Here is a 23,080-nt window from a genome sequence, read left to right as displayed (position 1 = left end):
CCACGCCCGGCTAATTTTTTTTTTTTTTTTTTTTTTTTTAAGTAGAGACAAGGTTTCACCATGTTGGCAAGGCTGGTCTTGAACTCCTGACCTCAAATGATCTGCCTGCCTGGGCCTCCCAAAGTGCGGGGATTACAGGTGTGAGCCACCATACCCAGCCAAAAGTTACTATTAAGGCTTTATTAGTACTTACTAAGAAAGAATTTATAGCTATTTCATTTGTTTACAGAAAGGGAAAATATTCTAAGTGAAGTTAATAGATTTAAGCTTAAAAATGTAGTCCTTAATTGTTATTTAACAAACTAAAACAAAGGTGATTTAAGTTTATGTTCCTAAAATTTAGCAACTGGAGTGTTCATGCCATTAATAGTGTTGCATTTGGTTTGGAAGTAGTAGTGGGAGGGGTATTAGGTAAACTGTGGAGGACTGAGGAGTGTTCCCAACGTTCCTATAAAAATCCTACATTACTCAAGATCATATGGGATCTTTTCCTTCCATACTTTTCTCAGAACTTCTCTCTGGCGCCCCTGCCTTAAAGATAATATGCACGCACATGTATATACACACATATATATTTATAAAAATACTTGCTTTTTATTATTCTGTGGATGTTTCTTCAGTTGTATGTATTGTGTCTGAATGAAATCACTAGGTGTTTTCTCAAATGTATGTACCTGCAGATGTTGAAGTGGCAAGCAAGCTGGCATAGCTACCCTGCCTGCTAGAGGGCTGGGTCATCAGGAGAGACAGATGGGTTTTTTGTGCCAATGTCAATATGTTTTGGGCTCTGGGGAAGAGTGACTGGCAGTTGGTGAATGGAAGCTGAGGAAAACATTGTCCTTTTCTTGGTGTTTTCCTCCCTTGCCAGGGATCATGATGTAGGCTATATCAACAAAAGTTCTGGAAGACAAGTTCATAATGTGAGCACTTTCCTGCCTAGCTTGCAGCAGGCAAGTGAAATGTGACAAACTTGCTGCTTGATTTACATCTGCTTTTGCTGGAATGCTACATACGGGGCATAGAGCCTCCAATCAGAATAACAAGAGAATGTGTGATGCCATCCAAGTCACTGAGTATTCCCTATTGCACCTGTTCTGGGCAATGCCATGCTCTTTCACTAGCCAGTGAATTAACCGGTGTAAGCCAAACATTGGAAAGTTCAGGATGAAATGCATGGAAACATTGTCTCAGGTTCAAAAGTGGGGCTGTTTCTGATTAAAATTTGAAGGCATGGGTGACATAGTCTCTTTTAAATGTTTTCCCCACATTTGAGTTTTTAAACATGTTCCGCCAATGATACTTATTCTAAATGAAAAAGTTGTTAAGTTTTATAGTTGCAAGGGTTGTCACATTCCAAATTAATTAATTAGCTGTAATATGTTCATTTTTCATTAAATCATAAACTCTATGAAAGGCCCAATATTTAATAATACATTTAGAAATATTAATAATACCCCAATAATTTTTTAAACTTTTATATTGATATGTGTAGTTTCTTATTTTCTTTTGAATTTCTACAGAGGAAAGAAAAATCTTTTTTTTTTTTTAAATAGAAGCAATTGAATCTTAAAGTCAGGTGGTTAAAAAAAAATTTTAAAGGCATTTCAGGATATTTTGGACAACTGAAAAGCTTAAGGGAGATTTGCAAAATGTTTGTAACCCAGTGCTATTGTGCACTTAAAAAGAGACTAGATGACAGAAATTTTATTTATTTTAGGACCTTAAGACCCAAAAGGTTGATCTCAGCATTCTGTTCTTATTGAGAGTAGATAATTAAATCATCACTTATTAGCCAAGTAATCATCCATTTCTTGTAGCAGTACCCCTCTTCAACCCTGAAACTGTTTTTTCTGTGCTGTGCTTCAGCTCAATTTTCTATTTTAACCAGAACTTTGATATGCGGTATTTTTTTTTTTTTTTTTTTGCCGTGCTTTTGAAGGAAATGTGTGTGTTAAATGTGTACTACCTTAATTATAATTACTCAGCTTTACATTCGGCGTAGTCCGTTGGTGTGGGAGTGCGTGTGGGGGTATTTATTGTAACCCTGACATGGAGGCGGTGAGAAGAAAGAGTAGTTTTGAAATTCTTGCCCACAACTACTCAGCTGCTAGAAAGGTAGCTTCTAATTTAAGAAAATGGCTAATCATTTTTTTCCTCTTAGAATAGTTTCCTAGGAAACCAGTGTACATAGTCACAGTAAAACATAAAAGAGTATAAACCAGAGGGAAAATAAAATTAAAATTGTGCTTTGACATTCACGTTGATACTTTAAAAAATTAATCATCAAGAGGTATAGGTATTCTAATTTAAAAAATGGTCACAGGCTGTTGAGAAACATAAATATACATGGCAGCAGATGAATACTAATAATATCAACGGGCTTTAAATGTATTCTTAGTTTCGGAATTGGCACAGGTAAATTCTTACTTTCTTAACTGTGAGATTCCGTGAGGACCAGCTATGTAATTTGCAAGGTCAGGGACAAACTGCAAATATAGGGCCTCTTATTTACATTTCAGGATGTAACAGCAGGGCATTAAACCAAGTGTGGAACCCTCCTGAGCCTGGAGCCCTGTGTGGCTGCACGGGTCTCATGCCCACAAAGTCTACCCTGCATATTGAATGGGACTGAATAAGACTAGATTCATATTTACTTCTGAACTTGATTTTGATTAAAACAGGCATTTTCATTTTTAATATAAATGAATATAAACATTATTTTTCTGAACTGCAGACTTTTAATAATATATGTATTTATGACATTTATCAATTAAATTTTTAAATTAACTTTAGCTTCCATCACTTTGTTGTGTTCGTATGTGAGCCTGTTAGTATGTAAGCATGTGTCTACACTGCATAGATATATTTTGTAATTCAGAGCTTCTTACTATGATTCAAAGGTCAGCAGTAAGAAAATCAGTAATCTTGGTTATTGGCTCTAGGTTTTTTTCTGTTAATTGCATTAAAACAAAAAATTTACCAAACAATCAAATTTAGAAGTATCTTCTCCAAAGCTTAAACCTGGTGTTTTCAGCAAAGAGATTTTTAAATGTAAATTCCTTTCTGGGGGATTAACAACAAGCCAAAAAAGCCAAAACAAAGTTAAACTTACTATATCCTTGAAATCTTGATGTAAATATGTGAAAATTATTTGACTGTTATTTACAGTTGTAGGAACTTTTATACTCTTTGACATGATCAGGTACAAACCCAACCATTCCTGTACCAGGTACGTCCAGACCTGACTCGCATAGTGATCATTTTTTGGCACTAACTCTTGTTTTGGAATTTTTACTATGATAGGTAGGTAATATTCCAGAAAGTAAATGCAGGGTGTGGAAGAAGTTTTTCCAGGAATCTGATCCACTCTGAGGAAATTAATTAAATGGTGAATTACTAGCTTTACAAGAGATTACTGCTCATCACCTCCTTCTTTTTTTGCTTTTAGTTTCTCAGTGTAGAATAAAACAACAATTAATACTTCAAAACCTTTTGAGATTTTTCATTAAAAGTTTACTATCTTCCGGCAATGTTTTGGAATTGGAACCCAGTTTAAGGATTGTGGTCTCAAAGATTGCACAATTGAACTATGGATTGCTAGTCACCACAGTCTCCCTGCCCACTTCCCATGCACCATTGATAGGATTCTTGAGTATACTCTTTATTACTAAAATAACGGCTAAGTATTGCCTAGAGAAAATAGTACTCTTCCCAAATGTTTTTATGTAGTGAATGCATTAGAATTTTTTTAAAAAAAGAAATAAATAAAGCATATGAATTGGATTCTTTCCCCCCGGGCCCCTAGACGAGGCATCTAACCTTGTTGGTGAAGAGAAGCTGATCCCACCTGAGGAGACGCCTGCTCCTGAAACAGACATCAACCTGGAGGTATCATTTGCCGAGCAAGCACTCAATCAGAAAGAGAGCTCCAAGGAGAAAATCCAGAAGAGCAAAGGCGATGATGCCACGTTACCTGTACGTAGTACACTGTTTATAAATATACATATATGTACATATACATATATATACCCACACATATACATACATACACACACACATACACACACACACACACACATATATATATATATAGAGAGAGAGAGAGAGAGACAGACAGACAGACAGAAAGATGAGGTCTCACTACATTGCCCAGGCTTATCTCAAACTCCTGGGCTCCAGTGATCCTCCCATCTCAGCCTCCCAAAGTCTTGGGATTACAGGGATGAGCCATCACACCTGGCTCAGGATATATTTTTCATCAGCTTTTTATTTTAAAAATGTAGAACCCACAGAAAAGTTGAAAGAATAGTATGGCAAACACCATTTGGCCTTCATAGGTCAATTCAACAGTTATTAACATTTTATAACCTCTTTTTCTTTTCTGTATCTATCTATATGTACTAACTTTTTTTTTAGTTTACTACTTAAGAAATTTAAACTGAAGTGATAATCATATTTAATATACAGTCATATCAAAACTTCCCCAATTGTCACAATATTGTTCTTTATCGCTTCTCCCTTTTCCACTCCCATTTGGGTTCCAAACAAGGGTCATATACTGTATTTGTTGTCAGGTCTGTTTGGTTTTCTTGAATCTAGGTTAGTCTCCTGCTTTTCTTCAATATTATCAAAGAGTTCAAATCAGTTTTCTGATTGTTTCCTCAGGACTGGATTCAAGTTATACATTTTTAACCACATTTACTGCATGGAGGATGTTTATGCCTTCGATTGCATCATCAGAAGAGTTGCATGGTATCAGATGGTCCCTTTATTGGTGACAGAAGTTTGATCACCAACTTGTCTAAGGAGAGATGTTCACTATATCTCCCCATTGTAAAAAGATACCTTTCCTACATGCAATTAATAATAATTTGTCATCCTTGAGACTGGGCAAATATCTTATATGTCAATAAAGCCTATTGCCCAGTGGTTTCACCATCCATTTGTAACTTTGCCTGAAACAACAGCTAACCTGGTGCTTAAGAAATGGCTATTTTAAAATTCTATTATTCCTTCTACACTTACTGGCTGACACAGTCTTCTGTAATTGCTTCTTCAGTTTCTAGCACAAGATGTTCCAGGCTCTCTTTGTAATTTTCTCCCTGCAGACTTGAAAGCATCCATTTCTCCAAGAAGCTCTGGTACTTTTTAGCATCAAATTGTATTTAGAAACCAAGCTCTGTGTAGTGAATGTTCTCATTGCTACTGAATATCTTGTATTTTCTAAAAAATACATTTATTATGCAGAATTTCACACAGGCAAAAGTTAAAAAAATGGTATTCTGAACCCCCAAATACTTAGCACTCAGCCCCAACATTCATTAGCCCATGGCCAATCCTGACCTATTCATACCCCCACCCAGTTCCCTATTCTGTGTTATTTTGAAATACAGCTCTGAATTATATTTTATCATCTATATTTCTAAAAGACAAAGAGGGGATTTTAAAACTCATAACCATATAACCATTATTGTACCAAAAATGCTAACAATTTTTAATTTCAAATATCTAAGCAGTGTTCAAATTTCAAATTGTATCACATAATTTTATAATCTTTTTATACAGTTTGAGTCAGGATCCAAATAAGGCTCATGTGTTGTATTGCAATTAGTTAATACATCTTTTAAGAATTTTTAAATCTCCTTCTCTATTTCTTTCTCTCTCCCTCTCTCTCTTTCCTTCCTTCCTTCTTTCTTCCTTTCCCTCTATCCCTTCCTCTCTCTCACTATTTTTCCTTCCTCCCTCCTCATTAATTTATTAAAGAAACCTGGTTATTAAATTGTGGAGAGTTTCCCCCTCTGACTATTCCCCTGGTGTAGTTTAATATGTTCTTTTGTTTCTTATTAATTAGTTGACTTTAAATTGATCAGATTCAGTTTCACTTTTTTGGGGGTGTCAAGACTACGTCAGATATGTGATTGTGTGTTTTCTGTTGGGAAGCTCATAATATCTGTTTGTCTTTTTTTTGTCAATGTAGCAGCTGTTGCGATCAATACCTGGATCCATTAATTTATTAACGGTTACAGAATTATGATCTAATATTTTCTTTTTATTTATTAATTTGGATATTTCTTTGAGAACAAGTTTCTGAAAGTGGTCATTTTTACCTTCTATTTGTTTTCAGAAATTGTTGACTTATTAACAGTTTTCACCTGTGACCAATTAATGTTTTAATTTACTTTGTAAAATATAGTCTTAACTCATGGAATTATATATATTTGTAAAAATAGTCTTAACTCATGGATTTACACATATTTGATACGATCCTGGACAAGATTTTACAGGCTTGTCTGGTGTATTTTCTGTTCCAGACCTAGACTGATATGTTTCTGCAGGAAACTCTGATTCCGTTTAGTAGAAATAGACTTTTGTGACTATGATCAGGACTCTAGAAGTGTTCATTTCTCTGAGCTGGTCATTACTTTTGAGCCTTTTCAGAGGACAGACGTACATGAGCATCTTCTGTCTTCCATGCTGAGAATTGTAGTTCTCAGGAAATGGCAGATGATATATTTAGAATATCACATAATTGCATGTTTGCTTAATCTTAAGTTAATGCACAGCATTCTCAGAATATGCTAATACTACCATCAACAATATGATTACTAGAAATGGTTTAAACTTGTTTTTCTTTTTTTTTAATTTGTGTGTGTGTGTGTGTGTGTGTGTGTTTTGGGGGTACATCCTAAAAGGGATTTTATACAGTAAAATTATTGTGTTTTAGGTTGCTTAGGATTGTTACTCTTTGTATCGTTAAGCCATCAACTGCATAACTGGTTTAGTTAATTTACTTTATTTTATTTTCAATTTTTAGAGATTGCTTTTCTTGAAATTTCATTTTGGTTTATAAGTATGTAAAATACTTATATAGTCCAATAGTAAAGTCGAAAAACAAAGTGTATTAAAAGTCTAGCTTTTATCCTTCAGCTACCAACCTATTCAATCCCTCTTCTTAGTGGCAAACTTTCTTTCCTTTTAATATCATGGTTTATCCTTCTGCTCCTAGGTAACTGGTAGCTCACTATGCACAGTTTCTTCCACCTTGATTTTTGTTTTGTTGACTTAGTGGTGTGTTCTGGAAATCATACCATAGTAGTATAGAGAAATATTTCTCACTTCTGTTTATTAGATACATTGTACAGATGTATCATAATTTATTGAGTCAGTCCCCCTATGGTGGACATCTGAATTGTTTCCAGGCTTTTCTTCTATGTGTGTGTGTGTGTGTATATGTGTATATATATATGTGTGTGTGTGTATATATATAGCTAGATATATTTGATATATATTTGAGATATATATTTATATATTATATAGAATATATTATATACTTTATATATTTATATATGTAATATATAAATTTATGTATATATAATATATAAATATAAATTTATGTATATATAATATATAAATATAAATTTATGTATATATAATATATAAATATAAATTTATGTATATATAATATATAAATATATATTTGTATGTATAATATATAAATATATATTTATGTATGTATAATATATAAATATATATTTATGTATGTATAATATATAAATATATATTTATGTATGTATAATATATAAATATATATTTATGTATGTATAATATATAAATATATATTTATGTATGTATAATATATAAATATATATATAATATATATATATTTTTTTGAAATGGAGTTTCACTCTTGTCACCCAGGCTGGAGTGCAATGGCGCGATCTCAGCTCACTGCTACCTCCGCCTCCTGGATACAAGCAATTCTCCTGCCTCAGCCTCCCAAATAGCTGGGATTATAGGTGCCCGCCACCACGCCTGGCTGATTTTTGTATTTTTGGTAGAGATGAGGTTTCACCATGTTGGCCAGGCTGGTCTTGAACTCCTCTTCTCAGGTGATCCACTTGCCTTGGCCTTCCAAAACGCTAGGATTACGGGCATGAGCCACTGTGCCTGGCCTTCTTGTATATTTTTAAAAATCTGTGTTTATACCTAATGGGAAAAGTAAAAGAGTATGCAAATGTGGCCCAAAATGATGATCCACTCTGCCAGACTATCCTCAGGAAAAATATGTTTTTTTTGTGTGTGTGTTTGTTTTTTGTTTTTCTCAAGATGGAATCTTGCTCTGTCACCCAGGCACCATCTTGGCTCACTGTAACCTCCACCTCCTGGGTTTAAGTGAATCTCCTGCCTCAGCCTCCCGAGTAGCAGGGATTGCAGGCACATGTTACCATGCCTGGCTAATTTTTTGTATTTTTAGTAGAGACGGGGCTTCACCACGTTGGCCAGGCTGGTCTCGAACTCCTGACCTTGTGATCCGCCCGCCTCGGCCTCCCAAAGTGCTGGGATTACAGGTGTGAGCCACTGTACCTGGCTGATAAGTATGTTTTCAAAGTGACAGTCTTCATCACAAAATATGGAAAGGTTTTTAAATTGAAGGACAGTAGAATCTAATTAAACAAAATGAAGACATTGTTGGCTTTTAAGTTGTTGACTCAAACAGTGGAATGAAATGTAATTCATCTCTACTTGTGAGCTTTCAAAACAAAACTCCCTCTGCCATTTTTTTCTCTGTTTAACTAATTTACTTTCACCGACCTTCTTAATTATATTCAAGTCGTGCCCAAAGTTTAAAATGACCTCTCCATTTCTACCCCTCTGTTGTTCCATATTTGCCAAGGAAACTTTATTTTTCAGAGACTAGCTCAAGATCAGTTTTCCCGTTCAGTCTTTCCTGATCGTGAGCTTATATTAGATCAAATAAATATATGAAATCACCTTTGATTTAGGTTGCATGCTTTAGACATTATTGTTAATCTGTCCATGTATTTTTTTATGCAAATATGCATATACTCATCTATACAAACTTTTTTTTAGTCTGTTTGTCTTCTAGAAGGCATGGACTCATTGTTAAATTTCTACAAGTCTTTCCCGTGGTTGAAAAAGTAAGATTTGTATTCACTACTCTGAGGCAGGTGTCTAAGTAGATACAACCTTAAGTTCCACTTCTGTTCCATGCTCCTCTACTTCTGTAAATAAGCAGTAGGCTTTATGTAATACATTGTTCTCTGTTGACCTCATTTCATATTCACTTCCTTTTCCTCACAGCATCGAGCAGTCTTTGTTAATTCTTTATGATCTCTCACCGTGGATTCAAATTTCTCCTCTTAAATTTGGAGATCAGGTTTTATAACCTTTAATTTGCTTTAGTTTGAAAATTTAGCTACTTAGTGTATACACATTATATCTCAGAAATTATGCTCTGTAATTATTTTATTTATTAGATGACCTCTAGGAGGTAGATACCCCTATTTTTCATACATGGAAACATGTTAGAGAGGTAACTTGACATGCTGAGGCTTGACATTAATGACTACGCTTTTGAAACCTTTCTCTTGCTTTCTAAGTCAAAGCTAGAGTGATTTGATGAGTAAAAAAGTCAAGTTTATTATTAGTGATGAAATGCCTAAGGGCCCCCTCATGCAAATCCTACAAAAGAGCAACACAGCCAGGGAAAGCTACCTAGTTAATTTATGGTAACACATGGGAATCAATGACCTTATATATATTTTTTTGAAAATTTTTATTTTATTCTTTTCTTTTTCCTTTTTTCTTTTTTTGTTTTGAGACGGAGTTTCACTCTTGTTGCCCAGGCTAGAGTCCAATGGCGTGATCTCGGCTCACTGCAACCTCCACCTCCTGAGTTCAAGTGATTCTCCTTCCTCAGCCTCCTGAGTAACTAGGATTACAGGCACCTGCCACCACGCCCGGCTAGTTTTTGTATTTTTAGTAGAGATGGGGTTTCACCATGTTGGTCAGGCTGGTCTCAAACTCCTGACCTTAGGCGATCCACCTGCCTCAGCCTCCCAAAGTGCTGGGATTACAGGCGTGGGCCACCATGCCCGGTTTTATTCTTTTCTTTAAACACATTTTTCAAGAGGTAGAGAACTTTTCTCTTGCTGAAATTTCACTGCTTTCTCTTAGCCAATGAACTGAACCATTCAGTCTATTAACTGAACAAAAAACGACAGGAAACTTCATAAATATTTAAAGCTGCTGCTATGAATTAAACATTGGGATAAAGAACTAACTCCTTCATTAAGCACAATGTTTAAATAAATAAATAAATAAATAAGCTCATGACATATATCGCTAGGTAAATCAAATGTTTGAATTAATAATATTTCAGGATTCTGTAAACATTTACCTTGGGTAATGCTTTAAATGGCTGTATTACATGTGTTTGGCTTATTAGACCCAAAGCAACTGATTTTAATGAAACATTTAGGGCTTTAAAAAAAAGGTAAATATGGTTGGTTCAGCATTCAGAAAATGAAGCAATTAGCAGAAATGTAGGACCAAACATGGGAAAAATGTGACCAGTTTTGTGTGATTTTTAAAAAGGAAAACTCAGTAGAAATCACAGAAAATCAGGAGAACATGAAGCCAGTGGCCCTCCACCTCACTGAGTTTGTTACTATGCCCTCCTCCCTGTGGGATGTGTGTCTCCAGTCATTTAGTGGACCATGACAGACCACCCATAGTGTGTCAGATCTGTGGTACAACAGGGTTACAGAAGTGATTAAGAAGTGGCTCCTCCTTGAGGGGCTCACAGTACCACATCAACACCTATCAACCTAGATATCTCCCTGCCTACTCTGGTGGATGGGAAAAATGGAGTAGAAGAAGAATGGTTACAAAACTTAGGATTTAGGAGAACTGAATTTGCATCTTCATGACATCATTGGCTTTGTGGCCATGTTTAAGGCACTTAACTGAGTTTCAGTTTTTCCACCTAGAAGATGTTATAATAATTCTTATCTTATTAGGACTTTTGCAGGATTAAATGAACTGTTTTTCGATAAGAGAATTATTATTATCATTTTTTTCTTACCTTGCCATGAAATGTTGATATTATTTTAAAAGCTCCATGAAAAAATATAATATGTAATACTTTTTGAGTGCTATTTAGCATTTGATCTTCGCCACAACCTTATAAGTTAGGTTCAGTTGTTCTCATTTCACAGATGAGGAGGCTAAGGCACAGAAGGGGACATTGTTTGCCAAAGGTCACATAGTAAGTTATGAAAACAGGATTTGCCACCTGTAGTCTGACTCCACTCTCTTGAAACCTGTGCAGTGCCCCATGGAGGCCATCCTGCCCCCTGCTGGAAATTTGCTTAGGCCCCATCTTCAGTGATGTTCATTGCTGTTTATTTGATGTTCTCCTAGGAAAAAAAACACATTACAAACAATTAAGAAAGACCCCTTTCCTCTTACAGTGGACTTGAAGGCTCTCTTTTGAATTGAGTTTGCTTAAAGGGAATTAGCTTCTCACTTACTAAAAGTCATAGGTTTTACAAATTGCTCTAGGAGAGTGACTCCAACGTTTTCATCTCACAACTCCTTCATACACTTAAAAATTATTAAGGGCCTCAAAAACCTTCTGTTTATGTGGGTTATACCTATGGACACTTACCATATCTGAAAATAAAATTGAGGAATTGAAAAAATATTAATCCATTTAATATAACAATATTATAGTTAACATAAATATCTTTTTCTCAAACTGGAAAATAGCCATATTTTCTAAAAAAAATTAAGTGTATCATAGTTTTAATTTTAGCGAGTCTGTAGTGTCTGGCTTTAGTTGAAGTCAGCTGGATTATCATATTTACTTTTGCATTCAGTCTGTTGGCAGTAGCACTCATTTATATCTGGAAAACTGTATACTCATGAGAGAATGAGAGTGTAAAAGGCAAAATAATGCCTCATTACTAATTATTAAAATAGTTCTGAACTTTTTGGAAGGATATTGGATACCCCCAATGGTCCCTGGACTACACTTTGAGAATTACTGCTTTAGGACATGTCTTTTGCCCTAGTATTTAGACAATGAAGTGTTAATGATAAGATGCAAGAAGTACCAAAGCAAAGGGAATAAAATAGGTGCAGTTAAATCAGCTAATCAGCAATTGAATTAAATGAAAAATTCAAAGGTAAACTCAAACTGTAAGAGAATGATCAGTTTTAGTAATAGGTAAACACAATGGGATTGTAATTTGTATTAAATGTACACACTAATGAACATTTGTGGTTTGCTTTCTTATGTTTAATGTGTTTAATATTAAAAGATGATATTTGAGAAAGGCAGAAAAACACACCACTATGTGCTTGTGATTATGAAGTAACATCTTAGTCCCACTTTATTCAGCAGTGAAAGTAATATACAAGTTGAGTATCCCTAATCCAAAAATCCAAAATTCTAAATGTTCCAAAATCAGAACCTTTTTGAGCACTGGCATGATGCCACAAGTGAAAAATCCCACAAAGTACTTAACACAAAATTAGTTTCATGCAAATTAGTTAAAGTATTTTGTAAAATTGCTTTCAGGCTATGTGTATATGAAACATAAATGAATTTTGTGTTTAGACTTGGGACCCATCCCAAGATGTCTCATTGTGTATCTACAAATATTTCAAAATCTGAAATCCAGAGCACTTCTGGTCTCAAGCAGTTTGGATGAGGTGTACTCAACCTGCAGTAGCAACCACATAAAAGCACCTGGGCAGTGCTGGGCACTAAATCTCACAATAGCCCTCTGAATTCAGTGGCCCATCCTCTTCTTCCTTCTTTTTGTTGCCCTTCTCCTCCTTTCCCTCCCTCTCCATCTCCCATTTTACAGAAGTAAAGGTTAAGCCATTGCCATAAGTCACACAACTAGTAAGTAGATAGGTGACTGGTAAGCTCTGAAGTCCATGTTCTTCGTTTCCCCTGTGTCCCTCTTACCCCAATGGGCTGTAGCCTTTCTGGACCAATCTTACTTGGCTTTTGTGACAATTAAAAGATACATAAGTGTATGTGAAGGGTACCTGGCACATTCTAAGCATACACTCATAGCTACTATTCCTCTTTCTCTTCCCCCTACTTGTCTTCTTCATGTCATCTTCCTCTGTTTCCCCCTCCCCCACCCCCTCCCCTTCCCCCTCCCCCTCCCCCTCCCCTTCCCCCTCCCCTTCCCCTTCCTTTTCCCTCTCCCCTTCCTTGCTCCCCTTCCTTTCCCTCTCCCCTTGCCCGCTCTTCTTCCTTTTCCCTCTCTTCCTTTTCCCTCTCCCCTTCCTTTTCCCTCTCCCCTTCCTTTTCCCTCTCCCCTTCCTTTTCCCTCTCCCCTTCCTTTTCCCTCTCCCCTTCCTTTTCCCTCTCCCCTTCCTTTTCCCTCTCCCCTTCCCATCTCCTTTTCCCTCCCCCTTCCCCCTCCCCCTTCCCCTCCCCATCCCCCTTCCCCTTCCCATCCCCTCCCCATCCCCCTTCCCCTTTCCCTTCCCCTTCCCCCTCCCCTTCCCCTCCTCCTTCTCCTTCCCCCTCCCCCTCCCCCTCCCCATCCCACCCCATCCCACCTTCCCCTCCCCCGTTTGCCCCCTTCCCCTCCCCCTTCCCCACCCCCGTTTGCCCCCTTCCCCTCCCCCTTCCCCACCCCCGTTTGCCCCCTTCCCCTCCCCCTTCCCCACCCCCTTCCCCTCGCCCTTCCCCATCCCCCTTCCCCTCGCCCTTCCCCATCCCCCTTCCCCATCCCCTCGCCCTTCCCCATCCCCCTTCCCCATCCCCTCGCCCTTCCCCATCCCCCTTCCCCATCCCCTCGCCCTTCCCCATCCCCTCGCCCTTCCCCATCCCCCTTCCCCTCTGCCATCCCCCTTCCCCATCCCCCTTCCCCCCCCTCCCCCTCCCCTCCAACCTTCCCCTTCACCCTCCCCCTTCCCCTCCCCTCCAACCTTCCCCTTCACCCTCCCCCTTCCCCTTCACCCTCCCCCTCCGTCCAACCTCCCCCTTCCCCTTCACCCTCCCCCTCCGTCCAACCTCCCCCTTCCCCTTCACCCTCCCCCTCCGTCCAACCTCCCCCTTCCCCTTCACCCTCCCCCTCCGTCCAACCTCCCCCTTCCCCTTCACCCTCCCCCTCCGTCCAACCTCCCCCTTCCCCTTCACCCTCCCCCTTCCCCTTCACCCTCCCCCTTCCCCTTCACCCTCCCCCTCTGTTTTCCCCCTGTTTTCCCCCTCGTCTTTCCCGTCCCCTTCCCCCACCCCTTCCCCCTCCCCTTCCCCTCCCCTTCCCCCACCCCTTCCCCCTCCCCTTCCCCCACCCCTTCCCCCTCCCCTTCCCCCACCCCTTCCCCCTCCCCTTCCCCCTCCCCTTCCCCCTCCCCTTCCCCCACCCCTTCCCCCTCCCCTTCCCCCACCCCTTCCCCCTCCCCTTCCCCTCCCCTTCCCCCACCCCTTCCCCCTCCCCTTCCCCCACCCCTCCCTCCTCCCCTTCCCCCACCCCTCCCTCCTCCCCCCACCCCTTCCCCCTCCCCTTCCCCTCCCCTTCCCCTCCCCTTCCCCCTCCCCTTCCCCTCCCCTTTCCCCTCCCCTTTCCCCTCCCCTTCCCCCACCCCTTCCCCTCCCCTTCTCCCACCCCTTCCCCTACCCTTCTCCTCCCCCTCTCCTCCCCCCTCCCCTCCCCTTCCCCCCCCTTCCCCTCCCCTTCCCGCCTTCCCCTCCCCTTCCCCCCTTCCCCTCCCCTTCCCCTCCCCTTCCCCCCCTTCCCCCACTCCTTCCCCCCCTTCCCCCACCCCTTCCCCCTCCCCTTCCCCTCCTTCCCCCACCCCTTCCCCCTCCCCTTCCCCTCCCCTTTCCCTCCCCTTTCTCCACCCTTCCCTTTATCCACCCTTCCCTTTCTCCTCCCCTTCCCTTCCCCTTTCTCCTCCCCTTCCCTTCCCCTTTCTCCTCCCCTTCCCTTCCCCCTCCCCTTCCCCCACCCCTTCCCCTTCCCCCTCCCCTTCCCCCTCCCCTTCCCCTTCCCCCTCCCCTTCCCCTTCCCCCTCCCCTTCCCCCTCCCCTTCCCCTTCCCCCTCCCCTTCCCCCTCCCCTTCCCCCTCCCCTTCCCCCTCCCCCTCCCCCTCCCCCTCCCCTTCCCCCTCCCCTTCCCCCTCCCCTTCCCCCTCCCCTTCCCCCTCCCCTTCCCCCTCCCCTTCCCCCTCCCCTTCCCCCTCCCCTTCCCCCTCCCCTTCCCCCTCCCCCTCCCCCTCCCCCTCCCCTTCCCCCTCCCCTTCCCCCTCCCCTTCCCCCTCCCCTTCCCCCTCCCCTTCCCCCTCCCCTTCCCTTCTCCCCTTCCCTTCTCCCCTTCCCTTCTCCCCTCCCCTTCTCCCCTCCCCTTCTCCCCTCCCCTTCTCCCCTCCCCTTCTCCCCTCCCCTTCTCCCCTCCCCTTCTCCCCTCCCCTTCCCTTCCCCTTCCCTTCCCTTCCCCTTCCCTTCCCCTTCCCTTCCCTTCCCCTTCCCTTCCCCTCCCCTCCCCCCTTTCCCCTCCCCGCTTTCCCCTCCCCCCTTTCCCCTCGCCCCTCCCCCCTTTCCCCCCTTTCCCCTCCCCCCTTCCCCCCCTTTCCCCTCCCCCCTTCCCCCCCTTTCCCCCCCTTTCCCCTCCCGTTTCCCCCCCTTTCCCCTCCCGTTTCCCCTCACCTTTCCCCTCCCGTTTCCCCTCCCCTTTCCCCTCCCCTTTCCCCTCCGCTTTCCCGTCTGCTTTCCCCTCCACTTTCCCCTCTGCTTCCCCTCCCCCTTTTCCTCTTTTTCCCTCTCCCTCCCCCTCCCTCCCCTCCCCCTTTTCCTCCCCTCCCCTCCCCCTTTTCCTCCCTTCCCCTCCCCTCCCCCTTTTCCTCCCTTCCCCTCCCCTCCCCCTTTTCCTCCCCTCCCCCTTTTCCCCCCCTTTTCCCTCTCCTTTTCCCCCCCTTTTCCCTCTCCTTTTCCCCCCCTTTTCCCTCTCCTTTTCCCCCCCTTTTCCCTCTCCTTTTCCCTCTCCTTTTCCCTCTCCTTTTTCCTTCCCCTCCCCCCTTTCCCCTCCCCCCTTTCCCCTCCCCTTTCTCCTCCCCTTTCCCCTCCCCTTTCCCCTCCCCTTTCCTCTCCCCCTTCCCCTCCCCCTCCCATTTCCCCTCTGCTTTCCCCTCCGCTTTCCCCTCCCCTTTTTCCTCTTTTTCCCTCTCTCTCCCCCCCTCCCCCTCCCCTCCCCCTTTTCTTCCCCTTTCCCTCCCCCTTTTCCTCCCCTTTCCCCCGTTTTCCCCTCCCCCTTTTCCTCCCCTTTCCCCTCCCCCTTTCCCCTCCCCCTTTCCCCTCCCCCTTTCCCCTCCCCCTTTTCCCTCCCCCTTTTCCTCCCCTTTTCCTCCCCTTTTCCCCCCCTTTTCCCCTCCCCGCTTTCCTCGCCTTTTCCCCTCCCCGCTTTCCTCGCCTTTTCCCCTCCCCGCTTTCCTCGCCTTTTCCCCTCCCCGCTTTCCTCCCCTTTTCCCCTCCCCTTTTCCCCGCCTCTCCCCTCCCCCTCCCTCTCCTTCTCTTCTTTCTTTCCCCCTCCCCTCCCCCTCTCTGTCCCCTTCCCTTCCCCCTCTCTCTCCCCTTCCCTTCCCCCTCTCTCTCCCCTTCCCTTCCCCCTCTCTCTCCCCTTCCCTTCCCCCTCTCTCTCCCCTTCCCTTCCCCCTCTCTCTCCCCTTCCCTTCCCCCTCTCTCTCCCCTTCCCTTCCCCCTCTCTCTCCCCTTCCCTTCCCCCTCTCTCTCCCCTTCCCTTCCCCCTCTCTCTCCCCTTCCCTTCCCCCTCTCTCTCCCCTTCCCTTCCCCCTCTCTCTCCCCTTCCCTTCCCCCTCTCTCTCCCCTTCCCTTCCCCCTCTCTCTCCCCTTCCCTTCCCCCTCTCTCTCCCCTTCCCTTCCCCCTCTCTCTCCCCTTCCCTTCCCCCTCTCTCTCCCCTTCCCTTCCCCCTCTCTCTCCCCTTCCCTTCCCCCTCTCTCTCCCCTTCCCTTCCCCCTCTCTCTCCCCTTCCCTTCCCTTCCCCCTCTCTCTCCCCTTCCCTTCCCCCTCTCTCTCCCCTTCCCTTCCCCCTCTCTCTCCCCTTCCCTTCCCCCCTCTCTCCCCTTCCCTTCCCTTCCCCCCCTCCCCTTCCCTTCCCCCCCTTCCCTTCCCCCCCCTCTCCCCTTCCCTTCCCTCCCCTCCCCCCTTCCCTTCCCCCCCTCCCCTTCCCTTCCCCCCCTCCCCTTCCCTTCCCCCCCTCTTCCCCCTCCCTTCCCCCCCTCTTCATCCCCTTCCCCCTCCCCTCCCCCTCTCTCTCCCCCTCTCTCTCCCTTTCCCTCTTCCCTTCCCTTCCCCCCTCTTCTTCCCCTTCCCCCTCATGGATTGTGCTTGACTTCTAGCCTGCCTTTTCTGAAGGTCACTTAATTAGAAGTCTTTTTCTCCTAGTTCACTGTCTTTCTTGTCCTCTGAGCCACTGGTATTAATACTCCGAGTTTGCGGTCTGGTCCCATTGTCTGTCAGACTTTGGAAGTTGACTCCCGAGCACTCCACAGCTTTAGGGGTCGTCATCATGACAAGATCACTCTTCATTCTGACTGGAGAAATTCTGTGGCTTTTCTTATCACTTATTCTGAGTATAACTTCTTTCTGTAGTTGGTTTTTCCTTCCTGCATTACAATGGAGGTTAGGTACTGTAAGCTTTTACTATGTTGATGATGTTTATTTTAGAGTTTCAGATTGCCAAAAGACAAAACGGGTACCACAAGGATTGGTGACCTCGCACCCCAGGACATGAAGAAAGTTTGCCATTTAGCCCTAATTGAGCTGACTGCCCTCTATGATGTATTGGGTATTGAGTTGAAACAACAAAAAGCTGTGAAAATCAAAACAAAAGGTAATCATGAAATGATAAACCCTTGGATTTATTTCTAAAATATCAAGGATGGACTTGGCTTTTTAGCAGTATTTCTGGGAGACAGGGAAAACACCTGCAAAATAAACCAACACTTGAATACATCTAAAGTTTATATTCTAAGATGTTGCCTTCAAAAGTTTTATAACTGGATAGAGATACACTGTGTCCTAGACTATAGAGAATAAAGGCATAGTCAAATAATTTAATTCTCATAGAAGGAAATTCTGAAGCAAGGACTCTTAACTCATTTGCTTTCTCCTTTAAAAACTATATATTAAAAAGATACATATTTGGTACACATACTTATTTATTTCCAGAATCAGATCTTGAAAAATGACTTTAAGACAGTGGATTCTAAGTGACTACTTTTGGTTGTTCATTGGATAGCAAATAAATGGGCTAGTTAGTAGTCCGCCCTTTGTTCCTGGACATTCTAATTTTACCTATTTTGCAAAGACATTCTTTCCCCTATTAATAAAATACCACCATTGTGACAAAACAATACCACTAGATTGTACTTATCATGGAAATATGGAGTGGTTTTTTTTGTTTGTTTTTTTGTAAGTACCTTGCTTTACCCATTAAATAAACAGTTTATTTTTAATGATATAATAGAGAACAGACACCTCTTCAGTTTTTGTTTCTCCAGTAATTTATTGATCTTGAAATCCACATCATTCTCTGTTGACAAGGCTTTACTTTAGGAATCTTTGTCCTCTTATTTAACTTTAGAAGTATCTCCTAAAGAGAAACCAAGAATGAGGATTATTGAATTGCTATGGTAACCTTCACAAAGACAAGTATTCACCTGATTTAGGTTTTAGAGGCAATTACTTTGTAGGACTGAAGTGTACCTTCCCTTCTGGTCCTGTCATGCTGGGCCCCAGAAGACCTCATTCTGTGCTTAGTTCTTTGAGTATTTTAGCTTAAAGCCTAGGATGGTGAATTTCTGAGTTAAATGGTGCTCTGTTTTTTCATAAGTCCATTGTGGACAATGAAGACTTAAGATGCTTTCTGAGAAGCTCATCACAAAGCCTTCTCCAAACATAAAATAGAAATACAATTTAAATAGTTGTGGGTCAGTGCCCAAGATTTTTAAAGTGGCTCAGAGAGTTTTTTTTTTTTTAATGTTATGTTTTAGAATTGCATCCTGGCAAAGAAACATTAAGTTGTTTATATCAAGGCTATCACTGTTAATAGACTTTCTTTTCATTTTTATTTAATACCTGTTTGTCTTATCCAAGACACTGATTTTATGTTATACCCTAGACCCTTGGCATCCTTGAGATTGCATCTTTTCCGAATTCCCAAACTGAAAAGTTATTTACTGGGTTACTGGCGTTTTTTTGAATGGCATCTCGATTAAGTGTCACAATATCCAATGTCTGTCCTCATACCACAAGATAATCCCCTTTTTCATGTTCACAGATGATTTTCATTTCCATGCTGATATACGTCATACAGGGAAAAGGTTATCACTTTGGTGCTAACCGTCCACTCAGTGATGGGGGCAGGGTGGAGGTGCTGGTCAAAGCCGTGTTCATACCAGACTCAAGGCATATGATTTTAATTTAGAAAAATTGTAAATTATTGCCATCATTTTTTTCTGGAGCTATTTCTAAGTATATACAATCACAAAGTTAAATTTAAGAGTAGCAAGTATCTGTTTTCTAAAGAGAAACATTTGTAGAACAAGATCATGATCTTGTCTGATTTCTTAGAAAGCAAATATTTATATTTTGCTGTATTGTAAAGTGTTCAATGTCTATTTAATATGGAAAAGATGAATGATATTTGCTTTTTTTGGTGATAAAAAAGGTGACAGCTCTGTCACTGAGGCTACAGTGCAGTGGTGCAGTCACGGTTCACCGTAGCCTCAACCTCCCAGGCTCAAGCTATCCTCCAACCTCAGCCCCCCAAGTAGCTGGGACTATAGGAGCCTGCCATCATACCTGCCTAATTTTTTTCTATTTCTCATGAAGATAAAGTCTCACTATGTTGCCCAGGCTTAGGCTGGTCTTGAACTCCTGGGCTCAAGCAATCCTCCCCCCTTGGCTTCCCAAAGTGCTAGGGTTACAGACATAAGCCACTGCACCTGGCCAATATTTGCTTTTAAGTAAGAATTTTTAATTTGATTACATTTAGTAAATTACTTGGATATTTTGCATGCTCTCACAGCCCTCTGTTTCTCTTATGCAGCAGTTTGCACTTTTCTAATTATGTTGGTAATTATTTGCTATCATTTGTTTAGTTGTCTTTCCTTGTTACATTCCTCTATAAGGCAGGGCCAGGATTTTGCTATTGGCCACCATATATATAATGTTGAGATGCTGTCATTCACTTAGTAGTTGCTAAATAAATAGTTGTCTGATTGACAGTATCAGAAATCTTATGCTTTAACATTTTTATATTAATATTTTATAGATTGACAAAAGTGAGGAAATTTCATTTTTTTTCTTGCAGATTCTGGTCTTTTTTGCATTCCATTGACAGTGCTATTAGAACAAGATCAGAGGAAAGTACCAGGAACGCGAATACCCTTGATCTTTCAAAAAGTAAGTGGGCTTGGATTGGTCAGCATAGACAGGACATACTTAAGCTAATAGTGGTTTTTGTATTCATATTATTATAATACAGTTTTCCAATTGATATACTGTCATGTTTTGTACTTTGATTTTCTATTCAGGAAGCAAATTTGTTTCAAGGGCTCATAAGTTTTATATTCATGGTGATGCTTTCTGTGTTATTACTGTAACTGTGATTACCTGGCATCATTTTCCTGTCTTATATTAGCTGGCTTTGTATAATTGAGATTTCAATTCTATAATACATAGGAGTGGGAACTGCTTATAAATTTCTAGGGAATTGCATCCTCATGAATATTTCATGCCTGTGTATATTTCCTCAGCTTTTCTATTTACAGTGAGGATGTCCAATTTAATTTACCAGTGCCTATTTCCAAAGTAGGCAAAGAAACCATAAAGTAGAATTAGAAAATGATTGCTAAACTATTAAGTCACTTGTGTAGTCAACACTCAATTATTCATAAGGGGATTATCTGTGGCAATATAAAAATTTCCATCCAACCTCTGAGCCATCAATGTTCAGAAACACAGATTACATTTGAGAAAAGCTAAGGAATGCAGAGTGAGGAAGACAGGTCAACTCAGTTGTGAACTACCCAAGCTGTAGATTCCTTGCAGCAGCCCAGGCATATCGCCGTTTCTGAAATTTCTTGGGACAGTAGAAATTGATTTGCAGTTAATTGGCTCAGCAAACTCATCCAGTACTAAGGCTCAATCTACTTGGCACTTATTCTTCCCCTCTTCCAAACCAGTCAATTAATTCCCTGTATTACCTACTAACCTTTGGTGCTTTTTTCCCCTCATATCTACCACTACATTCAAACCTGCATCTCATTATTTCTCCTGACAAACTTTGTTCTATACAGTTTATCCCACCCGTCAGCCTCTTTTAGCCACTGCATGCAGAACATGTATCTATGGAGAGCTGTCAGCAGTACCTGTGATTAACAGGAGGAGGCTGACAAATACAGGCTATATATTCAAACTCTTCTGTCAGTAGCAGTTGCAATTTACGATACACCAAAGCCTATACAAAGCAGGGATCTCAGCAGCATCCTTTCCTGGGGTATTAGTCAAAGTTCTCCAGAGAAACAGAAGCAATAGCATATATTTAGAGTGAGATGAAGAGATTTTTTTTTTTTAATTGGCTCACACAATTGTGGGGCTCACAAGTCTGAAATATGTAGAGCAGGCTAGCAGACTGGAAGCTCAGGCAAGAGTTGATGCTACCATCTTGAGTCCAAACTCTGCAGGCTGAAACTTAGGCAGTGTTTCTTTGTTGCAATCTTGAAGCGAAATTGCTGCTTCTTTGGGAAACCAAAATCTTTTAGGCCTTCAACTGTTTGGATGAGGCCCACTACATTATAGAGAGTATTAAATAATTTTCATTACTCAAAGTCTACTGTTACAACCAAAAAAAAAAAAAAAAATCTGTCACTGCAACATGTAGACTGCTGTTTGAACTGAACCCCTGTGAAATTGCTGCTTCTTTGGGAAACCAAAATCTTTTAGGCCTTCAACTGTTTGGATGAGGCCCACTACATTATAGAGGGTATTAAATAATTTTCATTACTCAAAGTCTACTGTTACAACCAAAAAAAAAAAAAAAAATCTGACACTGCAACATGTAGACTGCTGTTTGAACTGAACCCCTGGGTGCTATAGCCTAGCCAAATTGGCACACAAAATTCACCATCACACCGCAGAAATACAGCGAGCTTCAGTTTCTGTGGAGGTTCAATGATGCCACGTGATCCGGCTGAGGATTGCATCCAGTCTATTAAGAAAAATCTCCCTTTGTCATTTTCTCTTGAAGTTTTTCTTTTTAATTTATTTAGCTGGTTATTTTACATTTTTGGTCCCTTAACATTCTGCAGACTCTGGCTGTCTTATCTGTTTGAAGGATTGGATAATGGCCCTAAAGTATTTTTGTTTCTATAAAAAATAAAGGAGCATATAAAAAGTTTACTTGTAGATAACACTCATCTGTTTGCATCCCTTGTGAATTAAAGCAAAAAATCACAGTGATCTATCACAAAAAAAGTTTTGATTTATCAGCTGACAACTCAATTAGGTCATATCTCTATTTTGTAAAATGGAAAAAATTAGAAACTACTGATTTGCAAGAAGATTCATTACCAGTCTTTAGAGGACTATAATTTAATTTTTGAGCTTATATACCCGAAAAGGACACTAACAAAGCTTATCTAATATCTGTGAACCTGTACCTGTTATATTATTATTTTACTCAGAGGTACATTGTTTAAACCTTGTGTTCTCAGAAGGGTGAAGGAAATAGAAATATTGCTAATTTTAATCTATGAAAAAAGTCTGTCTGATAACCTAATTATCAAATCTAGTGTTTTCACTGTCAAATGAATCAGCCAACTCAGCCATACTTTGTGTCAAAGAGTGTGTGTTTTCATTTTTCAATTCACATAAGTATGTAATATATATTTTGATAAATGCTATGAAAATTACTGATAAATTACAGAACATAGATAAATTAGTAAAAACAGCATCATTAAAATGTATGGGTCAATATAGTTATTTTTCATCTCTATTTTAATCCTGATAATAAAAGGAATGCTATAAAGTATTATTTATATTTTAATGTAATATAATGTAGCTAAAAATGTTATTTTCAGTGAGATAGAAAACACATGGCATTCCTTCTAACGATATATGTACATAACTCTATTGGGTGCTGGTTTTTAGCCTTAGAGAATAATAAAAAGGACTCAAATATTAAAATGCAGAAATTACGCTCATTCAGTTATTTAGAAGTC

General features: G+C 41.2%; 1 protein-coding gene across 4 annotated transcripts in view; it reads left to right on the top strand.

The window, feature by feature from the left end:
• The window catches only part of ARHGAP18 (Rho GTPase activating protein 18), a 136,892-nt gene that overhangs the window by 77,400 nt on the left and 36,412 nt on the right, over positions 1–23,080 (top strand). For all 4 annotated transcript variants that reach the window (XM_063666569.1, XM_054491240.2, XM_063666571.1 and 1 more), the window contains exons 5-7: positions 3,806–3,975; positions 17,520–17,685; positions 20,170–20,261. In XM_063666569.1, the coding sequence (XP_063522639.1) occupies positions 3,806–3,975; positions 17,520–17,685; positions 20,170–20,261 (428 nt within the window). The remainder of the gene's footprint in view (positions 1–3,805; positions 3,976–17,519; positions 17,686–20,169; positions 20,262–23,080) is intronic.

Source organism: Pongo pygmaeus, chromosome 5, assembly GCF_028885625.2.
Source record: "Pongo pygmaeus isolate AG05252 chromosome 5, NHGRI_mPonPyg2-v2.0_pri, whole genome shotgun sequence".
Lineage (NCBI taxonomy): Eukaryota > Metazoa > Chordata > Mammalia > Primates > Hominidae > Pongo > Pongo pygmaeus.
The sequence above is the reverse complement of the archived record's forward strand: the minus strand, read 5'-3'. Positions and strand labels throughout refer to the sequence as shown.